The sequence below is a fragment of the Bubalus bubalis genome, chromosome 9, assembly GCF_019923935.1.
Source record: "Bubalus bubalis isolate 160015118507 breed Murrah chromosome 9, NDDB_SH_1, whole genome shotgun sequence".
NCBI classification, from domain to species: domain Eukaryota; kingdom Metazoa; phylum Chordata; class Mammalia; order Artiodactyla; family Bovidae; genus Bubalus; species Bubalus bubalis.
This window is the reverse complement of record NC_059165.1, coordinates 46,077,124-46,103,592: the sequence shown is the minus strand read 5'-3', so window position 1 is coordinate 46,103,592 and position 26,469 is coordinate 46,077,124. Positions and strand designations below refer to the sequence as shown.

General features: G+C 44.6%; 1 protein-coding gene across 4 annotated transcripts in view; it reads left to right on the top strand.

Moving 5' to 3' along the window:
• The window catches only part of GRIA1 (glutamate ionotropic receptor AMPA type subunit 1), a 360,169-nt gene that overhangs the window by 294,727 nt on the left and 38,973 nt on the right, over positions 1-26,469 (top strand). For all 4 annotated transcript variants that reach the window (XM_025292371.3, XM_025292374.3, XM_025292372.3 and 1 more), the window contains exons 12-13: positions 19,746-19,944; positions 24,259-24,506. In XM_025292371.3, coding sequence (XP_025148156.1) covers positions 19,746-19,944; positions 24,259-24,506 — 447 coding nt within the window. The remainder of the gene's footprint in view (positions 1-19,745; positions 19,945-24,258; positions 24,507-26,469) is intronic.

Sequence of the window (26,469 nt, the reverse complement as noted above, 5' to 3'; positions counted from 1 at the left end):
TAATAACGCTACAAGTTAGCAATTATAACTATTCCATCTTTTTTTATTTTATTTTATTTTTAAACTTTACATAATTGTATTAGTTTTGCCAAATATCAAAATGAATCCGCCACAGGTAATTCCCTTTTAACAGATAAAAAGCTGAGAATTGGCCGAGATCGCACAAGTAATAAGTGGCAAAGCTGGAGGTTAAACCCCAGTCTGACTGCAAAGCCCACTGGGTCAGTTACTGTGTTATCCTTCCAAAGCAATACAGTAGAAAGAACTCTCAGCCTGAGGTAGGGGATTTGCCTTCTAAACCAAGTTTCAACATTAATTTTGAGGGTGACATTGGGAAAAGTCATTTAATCTCTCTGAGCCTCAGCCTGATTTTCCTCACCTGTAAAATAATCAGGACGACCTTGATGATCCCCAAGGTACCTTCCAGCACGTATGTCTCTGATTCTAACTTGCAATATCAAAACTTTCTGTCCTCTCATTTGCAAGGAGTGTTTCAATTTTCAAAGTACCGTCATCTGCTATTGTATTTGATCTGTACAACAACCACGAGGTAGGCAAGCATTATCCTCTCTCTTGTGTTTTATGTACAGATAAGGAAACAGGCTGGAAATGCATTGGGACCTCATCCATTAATATCACTGCTCCCCAGTCGACAGTTCTAATATATTAAGTATCTCTCCCCACTTCTTTAGCTCAGGCATTTTTTCTCCCCACTGGGTCTTACCCCATTTCTTTCTCCCAGGAAGATTTTCAATACTAATTTCAATGTTAACTGTTAAGAAGCTTAAAGGAAAGTACAGAGGTCCCCATCCCCACCAGGGTACAGGGGCTGAGAGGCAGGGACAGTAGCTTAGGGCCAGTTCCAAACTCCTAGGAATAGTGCCTCAGGCTTCCCTGGTGGCTCAGACAGTGAAGAATCCGCCTGCAGTGCAGGAGACCTGGGTTCAATCCTTGAGTTGGGAAGATTCCCTGGAGAAGGGAATGGCAACCCAGTCCAGTATTCTTGCCTGAAGAATCCCATGGACAGAGGAACCTGGTGGGCTACACTCCATGGGGTCACAAACAGTTGGACACGACTGAAGCGACTACCATTAACCAGGACTCAGGCTGACACCCATCCAGCCAGTATATGGAAGAGGAAACAGCAGACATGTCTATAGGTAGGGAAATGCAAGGATGTAGATGTCACTGTCCAGGGTGGTGTAGTAGCTGCGTCTACAGCAGCAAGTGCAGGAAGCAGACTACCCTTTCTGAGAAAATGTCTCTATCCTCTTCTGAGATGCTCCAACAGAATCCTAGGAAGTAAGAGTAGGGACACAGGTAAACTCTGGACTCAGACACTCTGTGTGCTGATGGGAGGACCCCTAACCTTGACAAGTTTCAGTTTACCGTGTCCATAATGGAGCTAAATCTTCCTTCACAACATGTGATGAAATATAAATACATACATCTTATAGAGTGTCTGGCACTAAATAAGTGCTCAAAAAATGGAGCCCTCAAAAATGAGTGAACTCCTTTCTTCACCCTCTATACCCAATCAATCTTCAAATAGAAATTCGACCTTCTCAATCTACTGAAGTCTGCTCACTTTTTCTCCACCCTGGCTGCTATTACTTAGTCCAGGTACTCACCTCCTCCACTCTGGGCTCCTGGAGTATTACTTTCTCATTCCCATGCATCCATTCTTTTTGCCACATGATCCCCAATCCATTCTTCACTCTACACAGTAGAGTGATTTTGCCAAATTATGTGAATCGAGTAACGTCACCACCTGCCTTCCATCTTCACTGCCTTTCTGCCACAGACCTTCTGCAGTCCCCCAGGACCTGGTACAGCCTCCTCCTCAGTCTCATCCCCCCATTGCCCTGCCCCTTCCCCACCACGACCCCTACTGTAGCCCTCTGACATTCCTCCACTGGCGGAGGAGTGGGGTGGGCAATGGTGGGGAAGACGAGCCATTATTACTCCCACACCTTTGATGCTTGTGATTGTCTGTGCCCTTAACAACCTTACCTGCAACACGGCTTTCCCTAGTGAACCAATTCTTTAGGTTTCAGCTTCAGGTCCTCCCCCTGGTAAGCCTGGGAAGGAAGTATTGTCAGCACAAGGCCCGGCCCACAGAAGGGACCTGATAAGTATCTGTTGAATAAATGGCAAGAGTGACAGCATCAAATCTGATTCAACGTTGACCCTTAAATCCCTATGGACTGAAGACAAACTGGGCTCCCAGTCTGGGCCAGGACTCAGCTTCTGGGTTATGTCAGGACCCAGAATGGTGAGCCATAAAATAATACAGGTTCTTCCCTGAAATTCCCATTGGGTCAAGAGCACATATGCAGTAAACAGCAAGTGATCAGCCCCCAGAGGCCCTGCAGGTATTAATACCTAAGACACACCTTCCCCTGTTAATCTTTTCCCAACTTCTTCCCTCCCACAGGCTTCCCTTTCTCACCTAAATTCAGCCAATGAGACGAAAGACATCCCTTATGGGAAGAAGTTCTATCACATCCCTGGAAAAGAATTTTAATAGCTGATAAAGCTATTATCAGTGATAGCTTTAAAAACTTACATTTTCATGATTGCTAATTAGAACTGTCAATTTAGTATAAATCACTGGAAGAACTGGAGTCTCTTAGAAGAAAAGAGAGACTGAGAAACTACTTTGGCAGTTTTAAGAGTTTTATGAAATGTATTGTTGATGATCCTGTTAATCTCTTTTTCAAATACATGCAGATAGACAGCTAACATTCTCTATAATAAACTAGAAAAGCACATGCAAATCCCTATTAATACACCAGTTTGGGGAACACGTGTTGGGGGATATAAGCAGAGAACAAATGTTTGGCATCTAAAGTAAATTTTGTTTTCAACTTTGTTTTTAATCCAAGGAACATTTGTTGGGTGCCTAATACATTAGAGATTGTGAAGGAATCAAAGTTTAAGATCCCACCCCTGCCTGTCAGTTGCTTGTGATCTAGTTGTGCAGGAGTGGAGGAAGATCACTCTAAAAACAGGTTGCACACAAGGCAGAGAGAGTGCAGAGAGGCAGGCATCAAGCCTGGACAAACAGGAGCTCAGGGAGGGAGGGGGGCTTGTTCTCTGCCGCATCCCCAGCACAGAGTCAGGCACATGACAGCATTCACTAGAATTGCAGCAGGGATGAAAGAAGGATGGAAGGGCAGTCAGGTCTTAGTTCCAACCCTGTTGATTAGAAAATATGTGAGCAATCACTGAGTCAAGATATGGAACAATCTAAATTTCCATCAGTGGATGAATGAATACAGAAAATATATACACATGCTGCTGCTGCTAAGTCACTTCAGTCGTGTCCGACTCTGTGTGACCCCATAGACGGCAGCCACCAGGCTCCCCCATCCTTGGGATTCTCCAGGCAAGAACACTGGAGTGGGTTGCCATTTCCTTCTCCAATGCAGGAAAGTGAAAAGTGAAAGTTTAGTCGCTCAGTCATGTCCGACTCTTTGCGACCCCATGGACTGCAGCCTACCGGGCTCCTCTATCCATGGGATTTTCCAGGCAAGAGTACTGGAGTGGGGTGCCATTGCCTTCTCCGATTATATACACATACTGGAATATTATTCAGCCTAAAAAGGAAATTCAGCCATATGGGACAATAGAGATAAACCTTGAAGATATTTCCTGGTGGCTCAGACAGTAAAGCATCTGCCTACAATGCAGGAGACCTGGGTTCGATCCCTGGGTCGGGAAGATCCTCTGGAGAAGGAAACAGCAACCCACTCCAGTACTCTTGCCTGGGAAAATCCCATGGACGGAGGAGCGTGGTAGGCTACAGTCCATGGGGTTGCAAAGAGTCAGACAGGACTGAGCGACTTCACTTTCACTTGAAGATATTGGGCTAAGTGAAATCAGCTAGTCACGTAAGGGTAAATGTTGCATAACTCCAATTATATGAGGAGTCTAAAATAACTCAGTACATAGAATCAAACAGTGCAGTAGTAGCTGCCAGAGACTGTAGCGGAGGGGAAGAGGGGAACTTGCTAATCAACAGGCATAGTTTCAGATAAGCAAGACTAGTATGTTCTAGAGATCAGCTGTAGAACAGTGCACCTATAGTTTACTGTATTGTATGTTTGCAAATGTGTTAGGAAGATAAATCTCATACTGAGTGTTCTTGCCATGACAAAAGAAAATTCTTTTAAAAAAGAAATCTATTTGGTTGTTTTAAGAAAAGATTTGGGGAATCGTTTTGTGATCACAGTGGAACATATCATAGCATACAGAATTTAGTAATGAGAGAAAATCCTTCATCTAACCTAGGGCTTAAATAAATATAATAGCTAGCAAAGCAGCCAAAAAATGTATTGCATTGGAAGCTACTGCACCCAACTAAATGGGGTTGAGAAAATCTCCTGGAGAATATGTCATCTGAGATGGATTTTGAAGTTGGAAAGGGTATCTAGGGACATGCACAGAGAAATAAGAAGTTAAGAGGTATGCACAAATGAGAGTGCTCAGAATAGATAGGGAAGATCAGTGTGGCCAAGCAGTGAATGACCAATAAAAATAATAGTGAGAAAACATAGCACAGATTAGGCACTTCCTATGTGCCTGTCTCTATCCTGTATGATGTACATGTATTTATTCTTCACAACATTCCTGCATTTGTTTTCTATTGCTGCCATAAAAAAACTTAGCAGCTTAAAATAACACACATTTGTCATCTTACAGTTATGTAGGTCACAAGTCCAGTACAAGTGTCGCTGAGCTAAAATAAGGGTGGCAGTGGCCTCTGTTCCTTTCAGAGGGCTCTAAGGCAAAATCCATTTCCTCACTCATTGAGGCTTTTGAAAATTTTTAATTTCTATGGTTGTAGGACTCAGGTCCTTGTTTCCTTGCTGACTTTCAGCTAAGGGCTCTTCCCAGCTTCCTCATTCCTTGGCTTATGGCCATCTTTCCCTATCTTCAAAGCCAGAAAAGTTTCTTGTGTTTGTTAGGGCTTCCCTGGTATGTCAGATGGTAAAGAATCTGCCTGCAATGCAGGAGACCCAGGGTGGATTCCTGGGTGGGGAAGATCTCCTGGAGAAGGGAATGGCTACCCACTCCAGTATTTTTGCCTGGAGAATCCCATGGACAAAGGAGCCTGATGAGCTATAGTCCATGGGGTCTCAAAGAGTCGGACACCTTACACTCTTAAAAACTCTCCTAGCTATTCTTCTGTCTCTTCTATTTGATCAATTGTCTTCCTCTTTGAAGGACCAATGTGATTACACTGAGTCCACCTGGATGGTCAGCCTGCTTTAAGGTTCCTTACCTTAACTCTGGGGCTTCCCCTGTAGTTCAGTTGGTAAAAAATCTGCCTGCAATGCAGGAGACCTAGGTTCAATTCCTAGGTCAGAAAGATCCCCTGGAGAAGGAAATGGCAACACACTCCAATGTTCTTGCCTAGAGAATCCCATAGACAGAGGAGACTGGCAGGCTACAGTCCATGGGGTCTCAAGAGTCAGACATGACTTAGCCACTAACCCTCCACCTCCACCTCCAACCTTAACTCTATTGGAAGTCTATTTTGCCATCTAATGCAACACATTCACAGGACCTAGGGACTGGGACACAGAGTGTTGGGCGGCTGGTTTTCTGCTTACTGCATCCTGCCTGCCAGGTGAGGAACTGAGGCTGCGTGTGGTTAGGTAACTTGTCCAAGGTCATCACTTAGTTCTTGACAGAATGGCTTTTGATCCCAAGCAGGCTGACACTGAAGCCTTTTCTCTTGACTGCAGGCTTCCATCAGAGAACTTTCCCTTTTTCCATAAAGGGTAAGTAGCGGACCCAGCGAGAATAGGATACTGGGTAGGGATTTACTGTAGCCACCCTCAAAAGGCAGACACAAGAGGTGGGTGGCTTGAAGGCACACTCCACAGTGATTTCTAGTCGCTTCAATTTTCCATTGCTGGGTAACAAATTACCACAAACTTAGTGGTTTAATATAATATCCATGTATTACCTTACAGTTCAGTCTAAATTTGTGACCAGCCTTTTGTAATATTTTTAAAGAAATGCAGTTTTATTATTTTAACTTTAGGCAATAATTTGCTCTATGACAACCACTTTGGAGAGCACAGGTCTGAGGAAACATGATTTTATGACTATGTAAGAATTATGGATATTTGAGATGCATGTTTCTCAAAAATAAGTGCTCCTAAGATTTTTGAAATCAGTTTTTGACCTCATAGAATTCCTCATGCAAATTCACTAACAAATACTGAGGCTGTTCTGAGTTCTACATCATTATGAAGAAGTCTAAAAGCCCTTAAATTATTTAATAATTTAGGATGGTGCTAACTGTGCAAAAAAGCAGAATGAAGGAAGGTACTGGCAAGAAAAATCAAACAGTTCAAAGAAATGAGAAGTGAGGAGAGGAAGCACCGCCAGGCAGACTTCTTGGAGGAGGTGACACTAACAGCTGGATGGTTAATCATCACACACAGAGTCCATGTCCTGGCTTCAGATACTCTGTTCAATCTAGTCCTTTCCTTACTCTCCACACTCATCCTATGCTGCCAGTTCCCTTGAACATATGAAGCCCTTTCCTGTCCCTGAACCTTTGCTCTTCCCATCTCCTCTGTCTAGAAAGCTGTTCCTTCAGATTCTTCACCCAGCTGGATCGTTCTCAATCCTCAGCTCTCAACTTAAATGCCGCCCACCCAGAGAGACTGTCCCTCAGCTCCCTACTATATCAGTCCCTTCTGTCCCTCTTCCTGACCCCCCGCCACCTACCAAATTACTGGAAAGAATAACAACCGTATTCAGTGCTGACATGAGGAGGTGTTGCTATTATCTCCATTTTACAGATGAGTGAGCTGAAACTAAGTCACTGTCCCAAGGTCACACAGTGAGAGAGGAAGCTGGGATTTGAGTCCAGGTTGGATGATGCCACAGTCCTTAATTTAACTGTTACATTCTAGGTTTTTCTACATATTATAAACTCTATAGGTATTGATTTAGAAAGTCAGAAAAATAGAAGAAAGAAGATAAGGGGAAAAAAAGAGCCCATAATCTAGCCTCCTAGCTGACTCAGTAATTTCTTAGATTACACACTCCTGACCACTTATCTGCCAAAGTTGATTTTCCAATTGGCCATACAGTAGAGTGTTTTATAATCTGCTTTTTTTCACTTAACAGCAACTGAAAATCTCCTGCCAGGGCATCTTTCATTTCAGAGCAGTAGTATCTGTTTGAACCAGGTACCTCCTCAGGTCCAGGTGGCCAGTGAAGCACATTACAGCTCATCCTCACAACAACGCTTTTGGGTTGGTTCTGTTATTATCCCCATTTCACAGATAGATGAAACTGAGGCTCAGGAATATGCAATAATCTGCCTTAAATCACCATTAATAAATGGCAGGGATGGAACAGAAAGGAGGTCTGTACAGCTTCTGAATTCCTATGGCGTAACTGTCTGCAATGTCTAAGAACCGAGTGTTCCCTTGATGAAATGATGGGGAGAGCTGTGGGTGAGGAAAGAAGGCTGTTCTCAGCCTCCAGGGCTGCCCCACCAGCTTGGCTGGGGATACGTGGGCGAGAAGGTCTGAGTTTGCAGGGAACTGGGTAGGGTGAAAAAATACCTGACAAATGGAGGCTTTTCAATTGGTTATTTTAAGTAAAACAGCTTCTTATAATGCATGCCTTGTGTGGCAGCAAAACAAACATTAATTAAAGGAGACGCACGCACTGTTATTTTCTCTCCCATTTGCTAATGGGTTGGGGTCTATTTTTAAAAAGCCCACAACATCCCACATCTAAATCTGCTGCCTACTCTAAGGACCACGAATGACAGATATGCTGGGCCACAGATGCAATTCAGACCCTCACCTGACCCACCAAAGCAGAGACCCAGTCTCCCAGAACCCATTTCACTTGTAAAATCAGCTGGTGGATCAGCAAAGGGTAGGGGCTCTCAGGAGGGTACAGGAAAAACATATGTTTGAGTATTATGGGCTGTCCAGCAGGCTGCTGCTGCTGCCGCTAAGTCACTTCAGTCGTGTCCGACTCTGTGTGACCCCATGGACAGCAGCCCACCAGGCTTCCCCGTCCCTGGGATGCTCCAGGCAAGAACACTAGAGTGGGTTGCCATTTCCTTCTCCAATGCAGGAAAGTGAAAAGTGAAAGTGAAGTCACTCAGTCGTGTCCGACTCTTAGCGACCCCATGGACTGCAGCCCACCAGGCTCCTCCATCCATGGGATTTTCCAGGCAAGAGTACTGGAGTGGGGTGCCATCGCCTTCAGCAGGCAGCCAGCTATAAAGAGAGAGCGGTTTTTTCTAAGAACTTACCCCACAAAGTGTATGTTGGAGGAAGTTCCATTTCTAACACAAGTGTGATGTCCCCATTCCTTTGTGTCTAGGAACTATGGATAAGGGATACTGGGGACCTGAGAAGGGCAACCTTGAGAGAGGTGGCAGCCCTGGTTCAAGCTGGACCTACTTTCAGCACAATGAGCTCATACCATTGGAATGCAATGGACCCAGGTTCACGCATAAGCTCCATCACTTGCTTTGTGGGCTTAATAATTTCATCTGTCTGACCCTCAGTTTCCTCATTTATCAAAAAGGGGGTGGGATATGCTTGTGTGGCCTGAAGAGCGTGATGGGCGTTAGAAGACTGAATGTCAAGTATTTCACGCACTAAGCAGTTCACAGTAGGTGCTCAGAACAGTGGCTGCTGCTGCTGGGCGGTTAATGTGCTGTGGGCATGTTCTTGTCCCATGCCTCCACCATAGTACAAGCTGTTTCTGCTCCAGAAAATACCTTTCTTTCTATTTCAGAACACCCAAAGCCTGCCTGCCCTGTGTATCCCCAGTAAACGGCTCCTCTTTCAGGCCACCTCTTCAGATTTCCCAGTTGGGCATGGCTTTCCGCACCTCTGTACTTTCATAGCACTTAATCAGTGAAAATAGGATCATGTTGTTCCCCACCCCATGCTGTTCTCCCCAGTCCAGGTATCACAACTGCTTCATGTGTGTCACATTCATTCCATTGAATTGACTTTCTTAAGAAGAAACTTCTTAAGTATTCCTCATCAGGCTTGGTATGTAGTCAGTGCTCAATAAACATTGTGCCATCCTTCATTTATTCAGCATGTGTTCAATGAGCACCTACTATGTGCTAGGCACCCTGCTAGGTTCCAGGGATACAGCAGTGAATGACAAAGCCCCCTGCCCTTGCTGGACTTCCATTTTAGTGGCAGGAGACAGATAATAATGAATTAACAAATCAATAAATATATGGTTATTTAAAGAACACATTACACTTTGATAAATGCTATGAAGAAAAGAAAACAAGGTCAGATGAGAGAGCTGGATGGCAGAGAGATTACTTGGAGGGGTTTATGTGAGGAGCTGATGTCTGAGCAGAAGCCTGGGCACTGGGACACTTTCAGGGAAGTAAGTTCCAGGTGGGGGAACAACTGCATATGTCTTAATGTGGGAAAGACTTTGGTGTGTTCTAGGAACTAGAACAAAGCCAATGAGGCTGGGGCAGAGCCATGGCAGGAAAGACAGTACCAGATGAGATTAGAGGAGGGCCAGATGAAGTTCACCTGATCAAGGCATTTGGATTTTATTTTCTAAGTGTGACAGATTTTAAGTGGGGTGGGAAACAACATGATCCTATTTACAGCTTTAAAAGGTCCCTCTGGCTATTGTGTAGACATAGGCTGTTCAAGAACAAGAGAAGAAACAAGGAAATGTGGTGCTAGTATATATTCAATAGTATCTCAAATGTTACCAGGGACTGTGCAGGATGACTGGATTTGATGGACTGGAGGTGAGGGAAAGAGACAAGTCAGAACTGTCCACCTGGTGTTTGGTCTAAATAGCAGGGGGCACAATGGTGTCATTTCCTGAGAGGAGGAAGATGGAGAAGAATAAGTACTTCATGTTCAGAAGGACAGGAGATTGATATTTAGGAGCTGTTAGCATCCACATCAGAGAAGGCAATGGCACCCCATTCCAGTACTCTTGCCTGGAAAATCCCATGGATGGAGGAGCCTGGTAGGCTGCAGTCCATGGGGTCGCTGAGGGTCAGACACGACTGAGCAACTTCACTTTCACTTTTCACTTTCATGCATTGGAGAAGGAAATGGCAACCCACTCCAGTGTTCTTGCCTGGAGAATCCCAGGGACGGGGGAGCCTGGTGGGCTTCCGTCTATGGGGTCGCACAAAGTTGGACACGACTAAAGCGACTTAGCAGCAGCAGCAGCAGCATCCACATATGAAAGTTATGGGCTTGGAGGAGATCATCTGTGGTAAGACGGTAGACAGGGATGGGAAGAGGGCTGAAGCCTGAGCTCTGGACACAACAGGAACTTAAGATTAAGCAAGAAAGGAAGAGCCACCAAAGGAGACTAAGCAGGACCAACCTGCAAAGTACACGGAGACTAAAGAGAGCATGGAGCCTAGAAACTAAGCAGAATGTTTCCAGAAGAAATCATCATCACCACCACCGCCACCACCATCATCATCATTGTATCATCACCCCCACCATCACCATGTCATCATCATCAATGCATCAAGTGAACATCTCGAGTCCTGCTGAATCTGTGCTAGATGCAAAACTTGACTTGCTCATCAAATTCTCACAATTCATGAGATGAAATTCAGGATCTCCATTTTCAGTTATAGAGACTGAAACTTAGACAGTGAGCCAAAGAACCAGTAAATATTAAAAAATGAACAAATTGATCTACGTGCATTCTTTTGTGAACCACACTACACTCCTAAAGCTTATCTCAGTGGAAAATAATAGGAACATAAGACCATCCCTCTTCGAAACACAGCTCGGCAAATTCTACTGGAAGGGTACCAGGCTCTTGTTGGAGCTTGTTGTCCAGCCCCCAGTTTCCCACCCTGGGACTCAGCACACGAGCCCAGACCTGCCCCCTCCTCTGGGGCTGGAACACAGTGACCAGCAGCTGGGCAATTAACATAACTCACTTCCACTCTACCAGGGAAGCGCTGCGTGATCTGCAGCTGGTGAAAATGGGATGCTTTGCCACTCAGGCATAGCATCTTGGATGAAGGGGACTCATCAGTGGAATTGTTGTAGTTGGCCAGTAATTTACCCCAGCCTGGGAACCTCAAGGCCCGATACCAAGTGAGCCTCTCTCTGAACATAGCTCAGCTGAATAATTAGTCAAGATGGACCTTTATCTCTCAGTAATTTAGAGGAGGGCCATCCAAGTCCTTGCCTTCATGCTCCTGTTTCCATTACTTTTTAAAAATAGCCATTTGAAGCAGATGACCAAGGGAAATAGCTTGAGTTCAGTGACCTCTTGAGCTTAGCTGAATGAAGGCACACAGGAGGTGTCCCTTCTGTCTCCTTCCTCTTGGACAAAGCTTTTGAAATAAAGAAGAATGTCCATATCTAACTCCTTGTGACAGATGTCCTGGGCAGGGGGGAGATTGATGAAATCAGAAGCTAATTCCTGTTTAACGCCGTCCCACTTCCTACATTGGCCACATGTATCTGCTTTCTTAAAGGCCCCTGGCCACAGCACCTGCTGCCCCACCTGCAACCAGGACATTGCTCCAAACACCGTCTGCACACCTCCATCCTGAAACACTCTCTCCATTCCAGGCCCTGAGCTACAGGCTTCATTGGTACTTTTTTCTTTCTCATTACTAAGAATACCTTTAAGATGAGTACTAGCACTCCATTTTATGAAGAAACAAGCACAAAGAGATTTAATGACTTGCCCAATATCATACAACCAATAAGTTAACACGGCAGGACCATCCTGTCTTGTCTGGCCCCTGAGCCTAATCTCCTAAACAATGCCTTCACCTTTCTCCATGAGGATAGCACAAAAGTAACTGGCAAATGGATCACTGTAGTACTTCAGGTGTTTGTGAGTGGTACTAATAACTGGATGCATGTTCAGTCACTCAGTCAGGTCCAACACTTTGTGACCCCATGGACTGTAGCCTGCCAGGCTCCTGTGCCTGCCAGGAGGTTGCCATTTCCTACCCCAGGGGAACTTCAGACCCAGGGATCGAAACCTAAGCCTCTCGTGTGGCAGGCAGATTCTTCACCACTGCGCCACCTGGGAAGCCTAATAACTGGATAGATGATTAAAAAAAAAAAAAGTCAAAATAGTGTATTCACTTCAATCAAAGATCTCTGCGATTCAGAGTAAGACTGAGGGCAGAAGTCACTGAACTACAGGCCACAGGCTACATCCAGCCCGCTGTTTCTGTGATGCAGGTTGTAACAGAACCCAGCCATGTGCACGTGTGTGCACGTTTTCTGTGGCTATTTTCACACTACACCAGCAGGGATGAGGAGTACAGCAGAGACTAGAAGGCCTTCAAAGCCTGAAATATTTACTACCTAGCCTTTTATAGGAAAAAAAAAAATGCCCACTACCTCATCTAGAAAGACAAATCCAAGCTGTGAGATTAGAAATACACATTTAAAGGCCTGTGTTGAATCCAAATCCATGACCAAAAAGGAAATGCTAACTATCAGAACCCAAAGATGGTCTAGCCAGATCCTTTCTGTCTTTCACTAGCACCAAGTTATGCGTTTAATGGTATGCTTAGTGTCTCACTGACCAAAGGGAAAAAAATGTCATTTTCCAGAGGAGACCAGCATCTAGCAGGCAGCATCTGGCTCCCCAGGCCACGTCAGAATGCATTTACCCGGTGGGCAAGGACTGGCAATTGAGCATTTCTCTCTCTCACTGCCTCTGCCCCTATGGATCATCAAACCCTTATATATCTTCACCACTCCAGTCAGCCTGCTTCTCCCACTATCTATGGGCTCTGTTTTAGTTCAACCCATCATCATCAATGTTAAAGAGTAAATACCATAAATAATCATTGCTATTGCTAAGTCACTTCAGTCGTGTCCGACTCTGTGCGACCCCACAGACGGCAGCCCACCAGGTTTCCCCGTCCCTGGGATTCTCCAGGCAAGAACACTGGAGTGGGTTGCCATTTCCTTCTCCCATGCATGAAAGTGAAAAGTGAAAGTGAAGTCGTTCAGTCGTGTCCGACCCTCAGCGACCCCATGGACTGCAGCCTTCCAGGCTCCTCCATCCATGGGATTTTCCAGGCAAGAGTACTGGAGTGGGGTGCCATTGCCTTCTCCTATAAATAATCATAGTGACATCTTAAATCATCACCCCAGCAGGGTTAGAATTTTAAGAGCAGAATGATCGTGGTATAACACGGATACAGAAAGGGCTACCCAGTGCTCTGATGGCAAAGGCAGGGAAGTTCACAGAGAAGGTGATACCCCACTCAGCTCCTTCTTATCTCTAGCCCCCCCCTCCCTTCTCCCACCTTGGCAGTCTCCTACTCATACTTCAAGGAGTACAAGTTTCTCCTCCACTGGTAACTTTTCCCAACCTCTGCTTAGCAAGCGCTTCTGTGTTCCCTTAGTATTGCTTTCTTACTTGTCACATGATCAAGATAAAGCTATAATCACTGTTTATGATATTTATATAACATAGTGATGATGGCTTTACTGAGTGATCGCTATGCTCCAGACTCTGTGCTCCAAACACAACACTCCACAGAGAATCAAAGTATCTGACCCCAAAGCCTCTGTTTGCCCACCACTTTCTCATTTTCTTCCTGGAAGGAAGAGACTGTGGTGTATTCACTTTTATCTCCCCCAGTCCCTGTGCCCAACAGTACCTATTGTATAAGCAATGCTTGTAAAATGAGTGAATAATCAGTATGATACATGCAGTTCAAAAAGTTCCTGTCTCTTGGTGATCCAAACCCAAACCTAGGTACTCCTGTGAAGAGACTAGACAAATGTAATTAAAGTCCCAAGCCAGTTGACTTTAAGATTATCCAGATGGCCATCACCCAATCTGATAAGCCCTTTAAAAGCAGAGCGTTTTCTCCAGAGCTAGAAGTCAGAAAAATTGGAAGAATTAAGGGATTTGCTACACTCTCACTTGCTTGAAGGCGGAGGGGGCAGATGATGAGGGATGCTGGCAGCTTCCAGGAGCTGAGACCAGCCCCTGGTGGACAGTCAACAAGGAAATGACGGCCTCATTCCCACAACCACAAGGAGATGAATTCTGCAAACAGCCAGTGAGCATAAAAGAAGACCCCAACTTCCAAATGAGAACCACAGCCCCAGCCAATATGTTGATTTCAGCCTGGCGAGACACTGAGTAGAGTCTAGACACCCTCACTCAGACTTCCGACCTACAGAACTAGGAGATCATCAGTGAGTTACTAAACTTGTAGTGACTTGTTATTCAACAACAACAACAAAAATGCAAACAGGTTTCTAATTCTGTGAAGATGATGGTGGCCAAACTGCTTTGGGTGGATTCCAAAGGTTCTGGGGAACATTACAAGAGGCGAACATTCCTGGGCATATATCCAGACAAAAATTTAATCCAAAAGATGCATGCACCCCTATGTTCATAGCAGCACCATTCACAACAGCCAAGACAGGGAAACAACCTCAATGTCCATCTTCTTTATCCATAAAGATAAAGAAGATGGTACACATATGCAATGGAATACTACTCAGCCATAAAAAGAATGAAATAATGCCATTTGCAGCAACATGGATGGACCTAGAGAGTGTCATAATGAGTGAAGTAAGCCAGGCAGAGGAAGATAAATATCATATGGTATCACTTATATGTAGTATCTAAAATTGGACACAAATGAATCTATATGAAACAGAAAAAGACTCAAGGCCATAGAGAACAGGAATGTGGCTGCCAAAGGGAAAGGGGTTGGGGAAGGGATGGAGTGGGAAACTGGGGTTAGCAGATATAAACTATTACACACAGGATGGATAAATAAGGTCCTACTGAATAGTATAGAGAACTATATTCAGTCCTATGATAAACCACAATAGGAAAGAATATTAAAAAAGGATGAATAGGTGCACAATTGAATCACTTTGTTATAGAGCAGAAATTAATACAATGCTGTAAATCATCTATACTTCAATCAATCAATCAATCAAAATAGTCCCAAAGTTAAAAAAAAAAAAAAAAGAGTTGAGTGTTGGCCATGATCCAGCATCACAGAGTCGTCATGGGGTGAGGAAGTCCATGTCCTTCTACAGACAGATCATAAGTTGGTGAAGTAGGGAGTACTCTGCAGTGGCTGGAGTGGACAGGAAATACAAAGTCCTGGGTGCTAGTCCCAGCTCTGCCTCACTGCGTGACGCTGGACAAGTCCCTTTACGTCCCTGACCTGTGGTTCTTTGGTCTGTCAGATGGGGGCATTCATTCCTCTCCTGTCTACTTCACAGGGCTATGAATCAAGTTCAAGTAAGATAAAAGTCCAACAAGCCACATAAATCGTGGCCAATTCTGGGGGAACATAGTGTTTCCTCGATCATCTAGGAAGTTTGGCAAAGAGCTATGCCATATTATAAGACTAATAAAATTCAGGTGAAGAGCTATGCCAAGTTACAAGACTAATAAAATTCAGGTGATTACGCAGAACTTCAAGGGGTTCAGATTATAGTTGTTCCATCCCTACTAAGAAAAGTGGTTCTTTGCCCTGTGACTCCCTGGGAGAAACACCATCATCATCAAAATAATGTCTTCTGTTTCAACAGCACCTTTCAGAGTACTTTCCCCTCTACCATTTGAATTGCAATAGCTTGTATCCATTAAAGGAAAAAAAAAATGGACTAAGAATCTTTCTAGTTCTGAAAGTTTTGGTTTCCCACCACGAGACAGGGTTAGTCTCACCCACTAAACGGAAAGGAGACTGAGGCCCAGCCAGGTGGGAAGCTTGCCAAGGATATGGGGCTGGTCACTGAAGCAGCAAAGACTCTCACTGCCAGTCCTAGCTTCTAATATTAAATAACTCCAGCTCCCTGCCTCTGGGATGGAGCTGGGAACATACAGACTTCTCACGTGGAGGCTCCGCTTTGCCTGTGCCAGGTCTGAACTGAAAGGGGGTTCACTCACACTCAAGTTCCATATTATAGCCTGAATATAAACAAAGCATTGGAATCATGTCTCATTTTGAAGAGCCCCTTCTCCCAGCCCCTCAGCTATTCCACGATGACAGTTATTCTCCTGGCTGTGGAGCAGAAGAATTTTTCTTTGCTATCTTCATCAAGTAGGGGGATGTGGGGAATCCTCTATAGGGTATGCTTCTCTCAACACCCAGCTGATAAATATTCATTAAAGAACAGGGAAAAGGGACCCACAGACCAGGACCTTTCTTGGAAAGACTTTGAGCTTCACCAGATGAGCCCCAAGTGGGGAGACTTTAGCTGGGTCTCTCAGTTCACATAATGTGGCTATCCTGAACACACAGTTTGGGGCCATAACTCCAGACATGGCGAAACATAAGCAGGTTAGAATTATCCTGGCCCTGAAAGTTATTCCTGAGCTCTAGAGTCTAACATGAATGGAGCCATCCAGTTCTAAAAGAGGTGGCATCCATGCAATTCACTTGTTATTGAGGCTGAGTGTGTACTGGGTGCTAGAGATTCCACAGGGCACAAAAGAGCTGTAAGTTCCTTTACTCTCACAGAGAACGTGCTCGAGGGGCACAACTGACAGTCACTCACACAAATAGATGTCAGACATCAACTGTGATGTGAGCTGCATGGGGATCTGAAAGTCATAAGCTCGAACGCTGAAAGAGTGAGGACTAGGCTGAGGTCTGAAGGATGAATAGGGTTGATGCATTGATCACGGGAAAGAGCAGCGTGTGCTAAGGGTAAGAGGCTTTTGAGTATGAAGGATCAAACAAATTTCCGTGTGACTGGAGTTACAGAATCCATGTTGTAGCGGCAATGGTGAGAGAACCAAGGGCCAGACCACACAGGGCCACTGAGGTGTTGAATTTTATTCCAAGTGTAAGAGGAGAGCTTTGATGGGTTTTAAGCAACAAAGAAACAGGATGTAATCAATGTTTTTCAAAAGATCCTGCAGGCTGCCTTGTGGAGAGCTGATTAGGCAGAAAGTGGGAAGGTGGGGGGGTTGGGAGTTGAATGGAAACAAGAAATCCTGTTCAAGTGCCCTTGTGATCATCCAGAATTGGAAAAGCATCTTCTCATAACCCTGCACACCTATAACAGGGCTAGTGGTAAAGAATCCACCTGCCAATGCAGGAGACGTAAGAGATGCAGGTTCGATCCCTGGGTGAAGAAGATCCCTTGGGGGAGAACATGGCAACCCACTCCAGTTTCTTGCCTGGAGAAACCCATGGACCGAGGAGCCTGGCAGGCTACAGTCCATGGGGGTCGCAAAGAGTCTGACACAACTGAAGCGACTTAACACACAGCACAGAAGGTGAACAGAACATTGGACCAGTCATCAGAAGACTAGTATGATCTGGAGTCCAACTGCGTATGACTCCTTGGGCATTAGGAAAACGATTTGCCTCTATGTGTCTCATCTTGTTTAACTGTCCAATAGAATCCATACATCCTGGCCTACCTACTAATAATTTCAAATCACACAATGTCAGAGCTAGGCATGTAAGAGGAAGCAGTTGGTCTCTGGTCCCATGTGATGCTTTGCCCTTCCTCTATCTGTACCTAGTACCCTGGAGAACCATGGGTGGGCACCAAGTACATCTCTATAAATGATTTATCACTTGAACATCTTCAGAAATGGGGAAACTCTCTCTCACCCCCATAATAGCCACTGTTGCACTACACTCGCCATCAAAAATATCTTCCTCCTATTCAGACAGCATCTGTTTCCTGTAACTTCTGCCAAATGCGCCTGGATCAGGTCATGTGGCACAAGCCTCATGTCAGTCCTTCAGTGAACACACCTCTCCAAGTCTCTTCTTCCTGTACAGCCTCCCCTCTTCCTGCAGCTGTTCTTCAAAGGGCATGGTTTCGTTGCACTCTCATGCTTTCACTCCTTTGAACAAATCTCCTTTTATGTCCCTCTTCCTCTGAAGCATCTAGGACAGTGCCATCCATAGAACAAGCAATAAGTATTTGTTGGTTTTCTTGGGGTGAATGCTGCCTGCCTAGAGTGAAAAGGAATCTCCCAGGAACCAAAACAAAGTGGAACAGACAGGAACGTGGGAATAATACAGAGAGGGTTGACAAGGTCTCAACAATCAAGCCAGCCAGCAGGCCTGGGTGCTGCTCCTGGGTCAGTGTGACTTGGGACTCCTGAGTTTCTTTATCAGTAAAACTCGGTGGTTTGGACTAGTGATTGCTCTCGTTGTTAAGCATGAGGTTCTAGTTAAGCATTGTCACCCCTGAGCTTGAGACTGTCAGAGTACATGTTATAAAGGGATTAAGGGTACAGCGGCTTCAGGATGACACTTCCTTAACAAACTGAGCAGGATGGAAGGAGTAATGGAATAACTCTGTCACTATCTGATTGAGTCTGACTTGATGCCACGTCTGGCCACCACATAAAATCAGCCCATATAACATCAACATCACTGGTAATATCTTTGGGAAGCCCTGGACTTGAAATCTCCTAGCTAAATCCTAACAGTCACAGTAGAACTCTTGGCTGGTCATGTTTCTCTTCACAGCTTTGGGAATAAGAGAGGAGCATTAGCATTAAGTCGCTTCAGTCGTGTCCGACTCTGTGCGACCCCATAGACGACAGCCCACCAGGCTCCTTGGTCCCTAGGATTCTCCAGGCAAGAACACTGGAGTGGGTTGCCATTTCCTTCTCCAATGCATGAAAGTGAAAAGTGAAAGTGAAGTCGCTCAGTCGTGTCCGACTCCCAGCGACCCCATGGACTGCAGCCTAGCAGGTTCCTCCATCCATGGGATTTTCCAGGCAAGAGAACTGGAGTGGGTTGCCATTGCCTTCTCCGAATAAGAGAGGAGAACAGGACAATAATCTCAAGGATGAATTTCTCATATATGATTGTCATATTTACCACTTTGATCCAGATTAGACTATCATTTGTCTTTAACTTCAGTCAAGTTCTCTTTCACCGTGGTAAGGGAACTGTGCCTGCGCTCAACAAGTGACATTCCCCGAAGTGGCTGGACAGAATGCTGGTGGTGTCTTTTCTTTTGAAAATGGTCTCCCTTCCCTTTCTTCTAATCCATCATTTTGGTAGCCTTTGCCAGCCAGGAGGGCATTGGCTAGAAGGCAGTCTGAAAATATTTCTGGACATGATCAAATGTGTGCATCGTGTGTGTAAATGCATTGCATTCATCTATGTATGTTCATACTTTTGGTATATATGTAACTGCACATAACAGGATGTTTATACGTGTTGGTGATTTCATGGGCAAGTGTTGGCATATCTCTTTGTTGGCATGTGTCTCGATGTGTATGCATGTGTGACAGTGAGTGTGAAGATGTGCCTGCAGAGCTGTCTCACCCATGAATGGCAACCCCACAAGTCCTCATCCACGATAAGGAACGAAAATGCACAGGAGGCTCTGACATTTGGATTCTCACACTCTGCTGACAGAAGAGAAGGGTGCAGTAGGGCGTGCCAGCTCTGCTGATGAGCTGAGGCTAGCCCTCGGCCCCGCCCACATGTGTGCATGCTAAGTCGCTTCAGTCATCTCTGACTTTTTTGCAACCCTGTGGACTGTAGCCCGCCAGGCTCCTCTGTCCAAAGGATTCTCCAGGCAAGAATAATGGAGTTGGTTACCACTGCCTCCAGGGGATGTTCCCAACCCAGGGATTAAACCCACGTCTCTTATGTCTCCTGCATTAGCAGCTGGGTTTTTTACCACTAGCGCCACCTGTCACACAGCCTTCTATAATTGATGTCTGTGCTTCTGACATCTCTTCCCTTTGGCCTGCAGGTCCTTGTCCGGCCGCATCGTGGGCGGCGTCTGGTGGTTCTTCACCTTGATCATCATCTCCTCCTACACAGCCAACCTGGCCGCCTTCCTGACGGTGGAGAGGATGGTGTCTCCCATTGAGAGTGCTGAGGACCTAGCAAAGCAGACGGAAATCGCTTACGGGACCCTAGAAGCGGGATCTACGAAGGAATTCTTCAGGGTAGGGACATCCCTTGCCCAGGGGCACTTCCACAGAAGGGAACCAATACCGTCATTAAAATATCCCTCTCAGAGAGCACGAGATTACAGGCAACTGCTTAAATGAGTGTACGCCAGGGACACTGAGAACGTTTCTCAGCTTTATACAGATCCCCCAAACACCCTCCATTTCTATATTCATGGACACTTCAAAGCTCTTCCACTGAATTAGACCCCCTCACATACCCTAGTCTGTACCAAGTGCTTTGAGGACTGCAGAGTGTATGATATACAATTGCCTTCCTGCTCCCACCGGCACCTTCAGTCTTGTTAGTAACTGGTTAGGAACAGTTGTTTTTTTTTAATCTCTGAAAAATCCAGCTTGTCGTCCCCATGGCAGCCGAGAGCTCCTTGGCAGCCCCAACCCAGAGTCACTCAGTCCTCCATCGACAGTTAATTAAGATGTGTGAAGGGCCATGGGAGCTGCAAATGATAGAGAGATCTGAGAATAAACACCCCAAGCCTGCTTTCCCGTCCTCCCTGCCACGCTGTCTTCGTGTTCCTGAAGATGAGATTTTCCTGATAGTTCACACCCAGAGACTGTGAGTGCAGCCTTGGTGCTGGGAGCACTGGGGTGAGGTGGAGGGGACATATTAATTTTCCGCATACTGTTGCCCAGAGCACTCTGCAGCTCAGCCTGTCTGCAGCCCCGCTTCCCGCTGTGACCATCCTGTCAGGTCAAATTGCATCTTGCAATTGCCCTGCTGTGTGCTTTGTTGGTTCTGGGCCTGGAAGGTGATCTGAAAATCTGGGCACAGCTGATTTTATCTATTTCTCAGTTTCCTATAAGAGAATATTCAATATACTGTAGATCCCATGATTGGTCAAGGGTATTCCTTTTCCTAATTTGAGATCCTCCATCCCTTTTCTCCTTTCTTTTTTTTCCCCCTCCCCAGGACATTGTTGCTTGAATGATGAATCTTCATGTAAAGAATCAAATATTTCAAGTTAGCAAGGAACTGAAAGGTGACCATACCAAAACTCCTCATAGAACAAATAGGGAAAGTTAGCAGTAGATAGAAGCCTGGAACCCAGGGCTCTTCACCCCCAAGCCAATGCTCACACTGGTGCCCACTTATGAAACATATCACCTAGTTTACTTGATTAAAGACTATCTTACAACTCCCTCTACCAAATGCTTCACTAACATTCCCAGTAACTATCTCCATTCATTTTTCCTTGAGAGCTAGAATTTTCCTGGGCCCAAATATCTTTAGAGATTATGTCAGTATTTTGCCAACTCCTGTTGATATCAAGAAAATAATCCTGATATTGTGTGTGAGGAATAATGACATATTACATGTATAAAGAAATCTGTACTCTATATATCAATCACTAGATTAGATAGGTTGCCTGACTCTAGTAGTAACTGGCTTTAAAAAATATATTCCGTTTGTATGGCTGAGTCCCTTTCATGTCCACCTGAAACTATCACAACATTGTTAATTGCCTATCAGTTCAGTTCAGTACTGTTCCTCAGTCATTTCCGACTCTTTGCGACCCCATGAACCGCAGCATGCCAGGCATCCCTGTCCATCACCAACTCCCGGAGTTTACCCAAACTCATGTTCATTGAGTCGGTGATGCCATCCAACCATCTCATCCTCTGTCATCCCCTTCTCCTCCTGCCCTCAATCTTTCCCAGCATCAGGGTCTTTTCAAATGAGTCAGCTCTTTGCATCAGGTGGCCAAAGTATTGGAGTTTCAGCTTCAACATCAGTCCTTCCAATGAATACCCAGGACAGATCAGATCTCCTTTAGGATGGACTGGTTGGATCTCCTTACAGTCCAAGGGACTCTCAAGAGTCTTCTCCAACACCACAGTTCAAAAGCATCAATTTTTCAGCACTCAGCTTTCTTTATAGTCCAACTCTCACATCCATACATGACTACTGGAAAAACCATAGCTTTGACTAGACAAACCTTTGTTGGCAAAGTAATGTCTCTGCTTTTGAATATGCTGTCTAGGTTGGTCATAACTTTCCTTCCAAGGAGTAAGCGTCTTTTAATTTCATGGCTGCAGTCACCACCTGCAGTGATTTTGGAGCCCAGAAAAATAAAGTCAGCCACTGTTTCCACTGTTTCCCCATCTATTTGCCATGAAGTGATGGGACCAGATGCCATGATCTTAGTTTTCTGAATGTCGAGCTTTAAGCCAACTTTTTCACTCTCCACTTTCACTTTCATCAAGAGGCTTTTGAGTTCCTCTTCACTTTCTGCCATAAGGGTGGTGTCATCTGCATATCTGAGGTTATTGATATTTCTCCTGGCAATCTTGATTCCAGCTTGGGCTTCCTCCAGCCCAGGGTTTCTCATGATGTACTCTGCATATAAGTTAAATAAGCAGGGTGACAATATACAGCCTTGACGTACTCCTTTTGCTATTTGGAACCAGTCTGTTGTTCCATGTCCAGTTCGAACTATTGCTTCCTGACCTATATACAGGTTTCTCAAGAGGCAGGTCAGGTGGTCTGGTATTCCCATCTCTTTTAGAATTTTCCAGTTTATTGTGATCCACACAGTCAAAGGCTTTGGCATAGTCAATAAAGCAGAAATAGATGTTTCTCTGGAACTCTCTTGCTTTTTCGATGATCCAGCAGATGTTGGCAATTTGATCTCTGGTTCCTCTGCCTTTTCTAGAACCAGCTTGAACATCAGGAAGTTCACAGTTCACATATTGCTGAAGCCTGGCTTGGAGAATTTAATTGCCTATACTCCAATACAAAATAAAAAGCTTAAAAATATAGTCCCTTTTATGTGTTTAGGGTTTTCCAGGTGCTCAGCAGTAAAGAATCCACCTACCAATGCAAGAGACCTGGGTTCAATCCCTGGGTCGGGAAGATGCCCTGGAGGAGAAAAGGGCAATCCACTCCAGTATTCTTGCCTGGGAAATTCCATAGACAGAGGAGCCTGATGGGCTAAAGTCCATGGGGTCACAAAGAGTCTGACACAACTAAGCACACATGCACACACACACACTCACACACACATGAACATATGTGTTTAACACTTGTCCATTTACAAAGCATTTTCAAAAGCTGGACATCAGTAGCCCTAACATACATCTATTTAATACCTGCCAGTGAAGGGACGCTTTTGGGGAATAACGTCACACAGGACAATGCTGATTTTCGTCCTGGATCATGGACCCTGACCAGGAGTGTGCTGGATGAAAGGTTAGATTCTGTGAAGGACTCATGGAAGGAAAGATGTCCCCTATCCCCAGGCAGTGCCCACAAACTTGAGACCTGTGCCCAAGTGTGAATGGCTCTCAATCCTTAACAGTCTAGCCTGGATATCCAGTAAGTGACCGGACTGTGTGTCCTAGAGGAGTATCAATCCTCACAACATTCCTTCTCAAGTGAGGGCACACAGGCCATACAGATGAATCACATGGGGAGCTTCTGAAAAAGATTTATTCTAGGCCCCACCCCAGACCTGCTGAATCAAAATCTCTAGGTTTAGAGCCTGCGGCCTGCATATTTACAGTCTCCATACAGGATTCTGGTGCCCACTAGAATTTGAGAACTATTGTCCTTGGAGCCAAGATAGTCTCAGAATACACACTACTTGTTCTGACCTGTGAGATAATGAGTGGAATGTGGCTGGAGAGAACCAGCATCTCCAGGGGAGTGAACAAATGAGTTGAAGTCACAAAGGAAGGAAGGTCTAAAATGAGTTCAGGAGGAAATGAGGAAAGCAGCTTGGCTGGGTATAGAGGCTTTTGAAATGTTAGCAGAAGACCATATCAAGTCCCAAGTTATTAACTTTATCAGACAACAAATTACATTCTGAGAACAGTCTTGCAATACGAGATGACTGTAACTTGGCACCTATGGTCTAAAAATTCTTTATTGTTGTCTTTTAATGATGTACTCAGATTCCAACTGTAGTCAGCTCTCCAATTCTTCAGGACTGTGTAAATATGACCTTATTGAACAATAGATAGGTCCTTTGATGTCTTTAAGAGTCAGACAGAGCCCCAGTTTCTTAATTCTTCCCGTGTTTAAGAGGAATCTAACTACTTAGCAGTAATTAAAAGATCCTGAGTTCTCCTATTCATTCTGTATTTGCAAGATATTTGTACTTCGGAGCCTACTGGTACTAATTAGAGCCTCTTATTTTGCAATCACTCATAATTTGTTTCTTCCTGAGCTAATCTCGCTCATGAATGTGTGATCAAGCCACATTCAGCTCTTTCATTAGTGTGTGTGTGCCGACCTCCATGCCAAGTGCAGCCCATGCTTCATTCCAGCTTTGTTCTGTCCCCGGCCAGAGATCTAAAATCGCCGTGTTTGAGAAGATGTGGACGTACATGAAGTCAGCAGAGCCATCCGTGTTTGTGCGGACCACAGAGGAGGGGATGATCCGAGTAAGGAAATCCAAAGGCAAATATGCCTACCTTCTAGAGTCCACCATGAATGAGTACATTGAGCAGCGGAAACCCTGTGACACCATGAAGGTGGGAGGTAACTTGGATTCCAAAGGCTATGGCATTGCGACGCCCAAGGGGTCCGCCCTGAGGTAAGTAGCCAAGATTTGCTTCCTCGGTAAACCCTCTCCCCTCCCTGCCTCAGAAAGGAAGCTGCCGTGTCTGCCACATGGCTCCAGTGCCACACGGGAGCTGTCAAGAGGTCTCTTCTTGGATACCTGTGGGCCTGGGAGATTCCAGCCACCTGCGATCTTCAGCCCGGAGGTTGGAAATTGACCCTGGGGCCTCAGCTTGCTCTGACTGTCACTGCCCGCGTGTTCCCTCTCCATGCCTCGTCTCACCCCTCCCAGTGTTCAACATTGATGAACCTTGTGTTTCTATTGTGTGACTTGTAACATGCCACCCTTTACCAGACACCTCCACATCCAACTAGGCCACAAACAGGGTTCTCCAGCAACCTGGATTCTTTGACCGAAGGTGGTTTGTAATGTGTGTCTCCAAAGAAACAAACACGTGGTCCAAATGAAAAATCAAGTCATTTGAGTCCTAAGATTCTAGCCATGGAAACTGAAATGACACCAGTTGAGTGTCGGCACCCATTCTGTCCTTGATGCTGATTTCTTGAGCAAGAAATAGGTAGTTCAGGAAAGAAACAAACAGGATTTTATTTTCACATTAAGAGCCTCTGGTATGCATTCCAAAGACTTATGGCAGAGTCTTATAGAACTAAAGTCAAAAGGCCTAGATTTAACTTTGAGATTTACTAATGACTGTCTTACAAAAGGTAAGACATATCTCCCTGACCTTCAGTATCCTCATCTATAAAGAGAGACTAATCACCTAATCCTTTCCTAGGTTTAAAGTGGTTTTAAGTTCAAGTGGAATAATCTATACAGAAGGTAATTAAATGCAATACAGTGTGAAGTCACCTGTAAGATATTATGTCAATTACAGAGGGATTAAATCATTTTAGGGAAGAGCAGCATTCAAGGAAAGGTGAGAGTGTGTAAAAGGTTGTAAAAAGATGGAGGGGGGCTCCTAACCCATCATGACATGACATCCAGAGCCACCTCTGCCTCCATATCATTCATTTATTCCAATAATATTGATCCCTACAACAATCTAGGCACTAGGCTAGGAGCTGGAGCTACAATTTGGGGGTAATACAAACATGGTCCCTGTCCCCATGGAACTACATTCTTGAAGGGAAGAAAGACATTAAACACATGATTATTGTTTAATGGTCCATGACTATTATGATAGTCTATAAAACGGGACATAGAGGACACCTACTTTCAACAATTTGGCAGAGTAAAACTCCCACTATAAAACACCTAGATATACTGGAGAAAGATATAACAAATAGCCTTTTAAATGCAAGTTAAGAAATCTCTACACCAAAAAGGAAATCAAAACCATAGTAAGAAGCTAATTATTCTGACGCTGCGCTAAGCAGGAAAAAGTTATAAATTATGTGACAACATATAATACATGAGCAAGAATCAGAAGTAAAAGTAAAAACATAAAAGCAATCAAAAATACTTTTAAAAGAAAAAGGCACTATCATAAAAGACCAGACATATTTGGAAAAGTACCAGTTAGGATTTAGAGAAGCAAAGTAGTCATTAATATAAAATGTCAGTGGAAGTGTTAAACAGCAAATTAGACAGAGTTGAAGAGAAAATTAGTGTACCAGAAAAAATCAGATAAAATTCCCAGACAATCACACAGGAGTACAAATATAATAAAGAGGTGAAGAGACATGAGAGAGGAAAAAAAACCCAGGTGCATCTTCTTTAAGTTCCAGATGGAGACAAGAGAGGGTGACGCAGGGGTAATATTTGAAGGGAATTTTCCAGAATTTATGGAAAACATAAATACTCAGATTCAAAAATTTTGACTCCCAAGCCGGATAAAAAGATGAAAACCAGCAGCTGATTCAGTCGAAATTACAGAACAGTAAAGACACAGAGAAGATCTCAAATACACCCAGAGATAACAAGGTCCAACTGGAATTCAGGATGGGTGGGATGTGGCTGAGAAGACTCTTCCAAG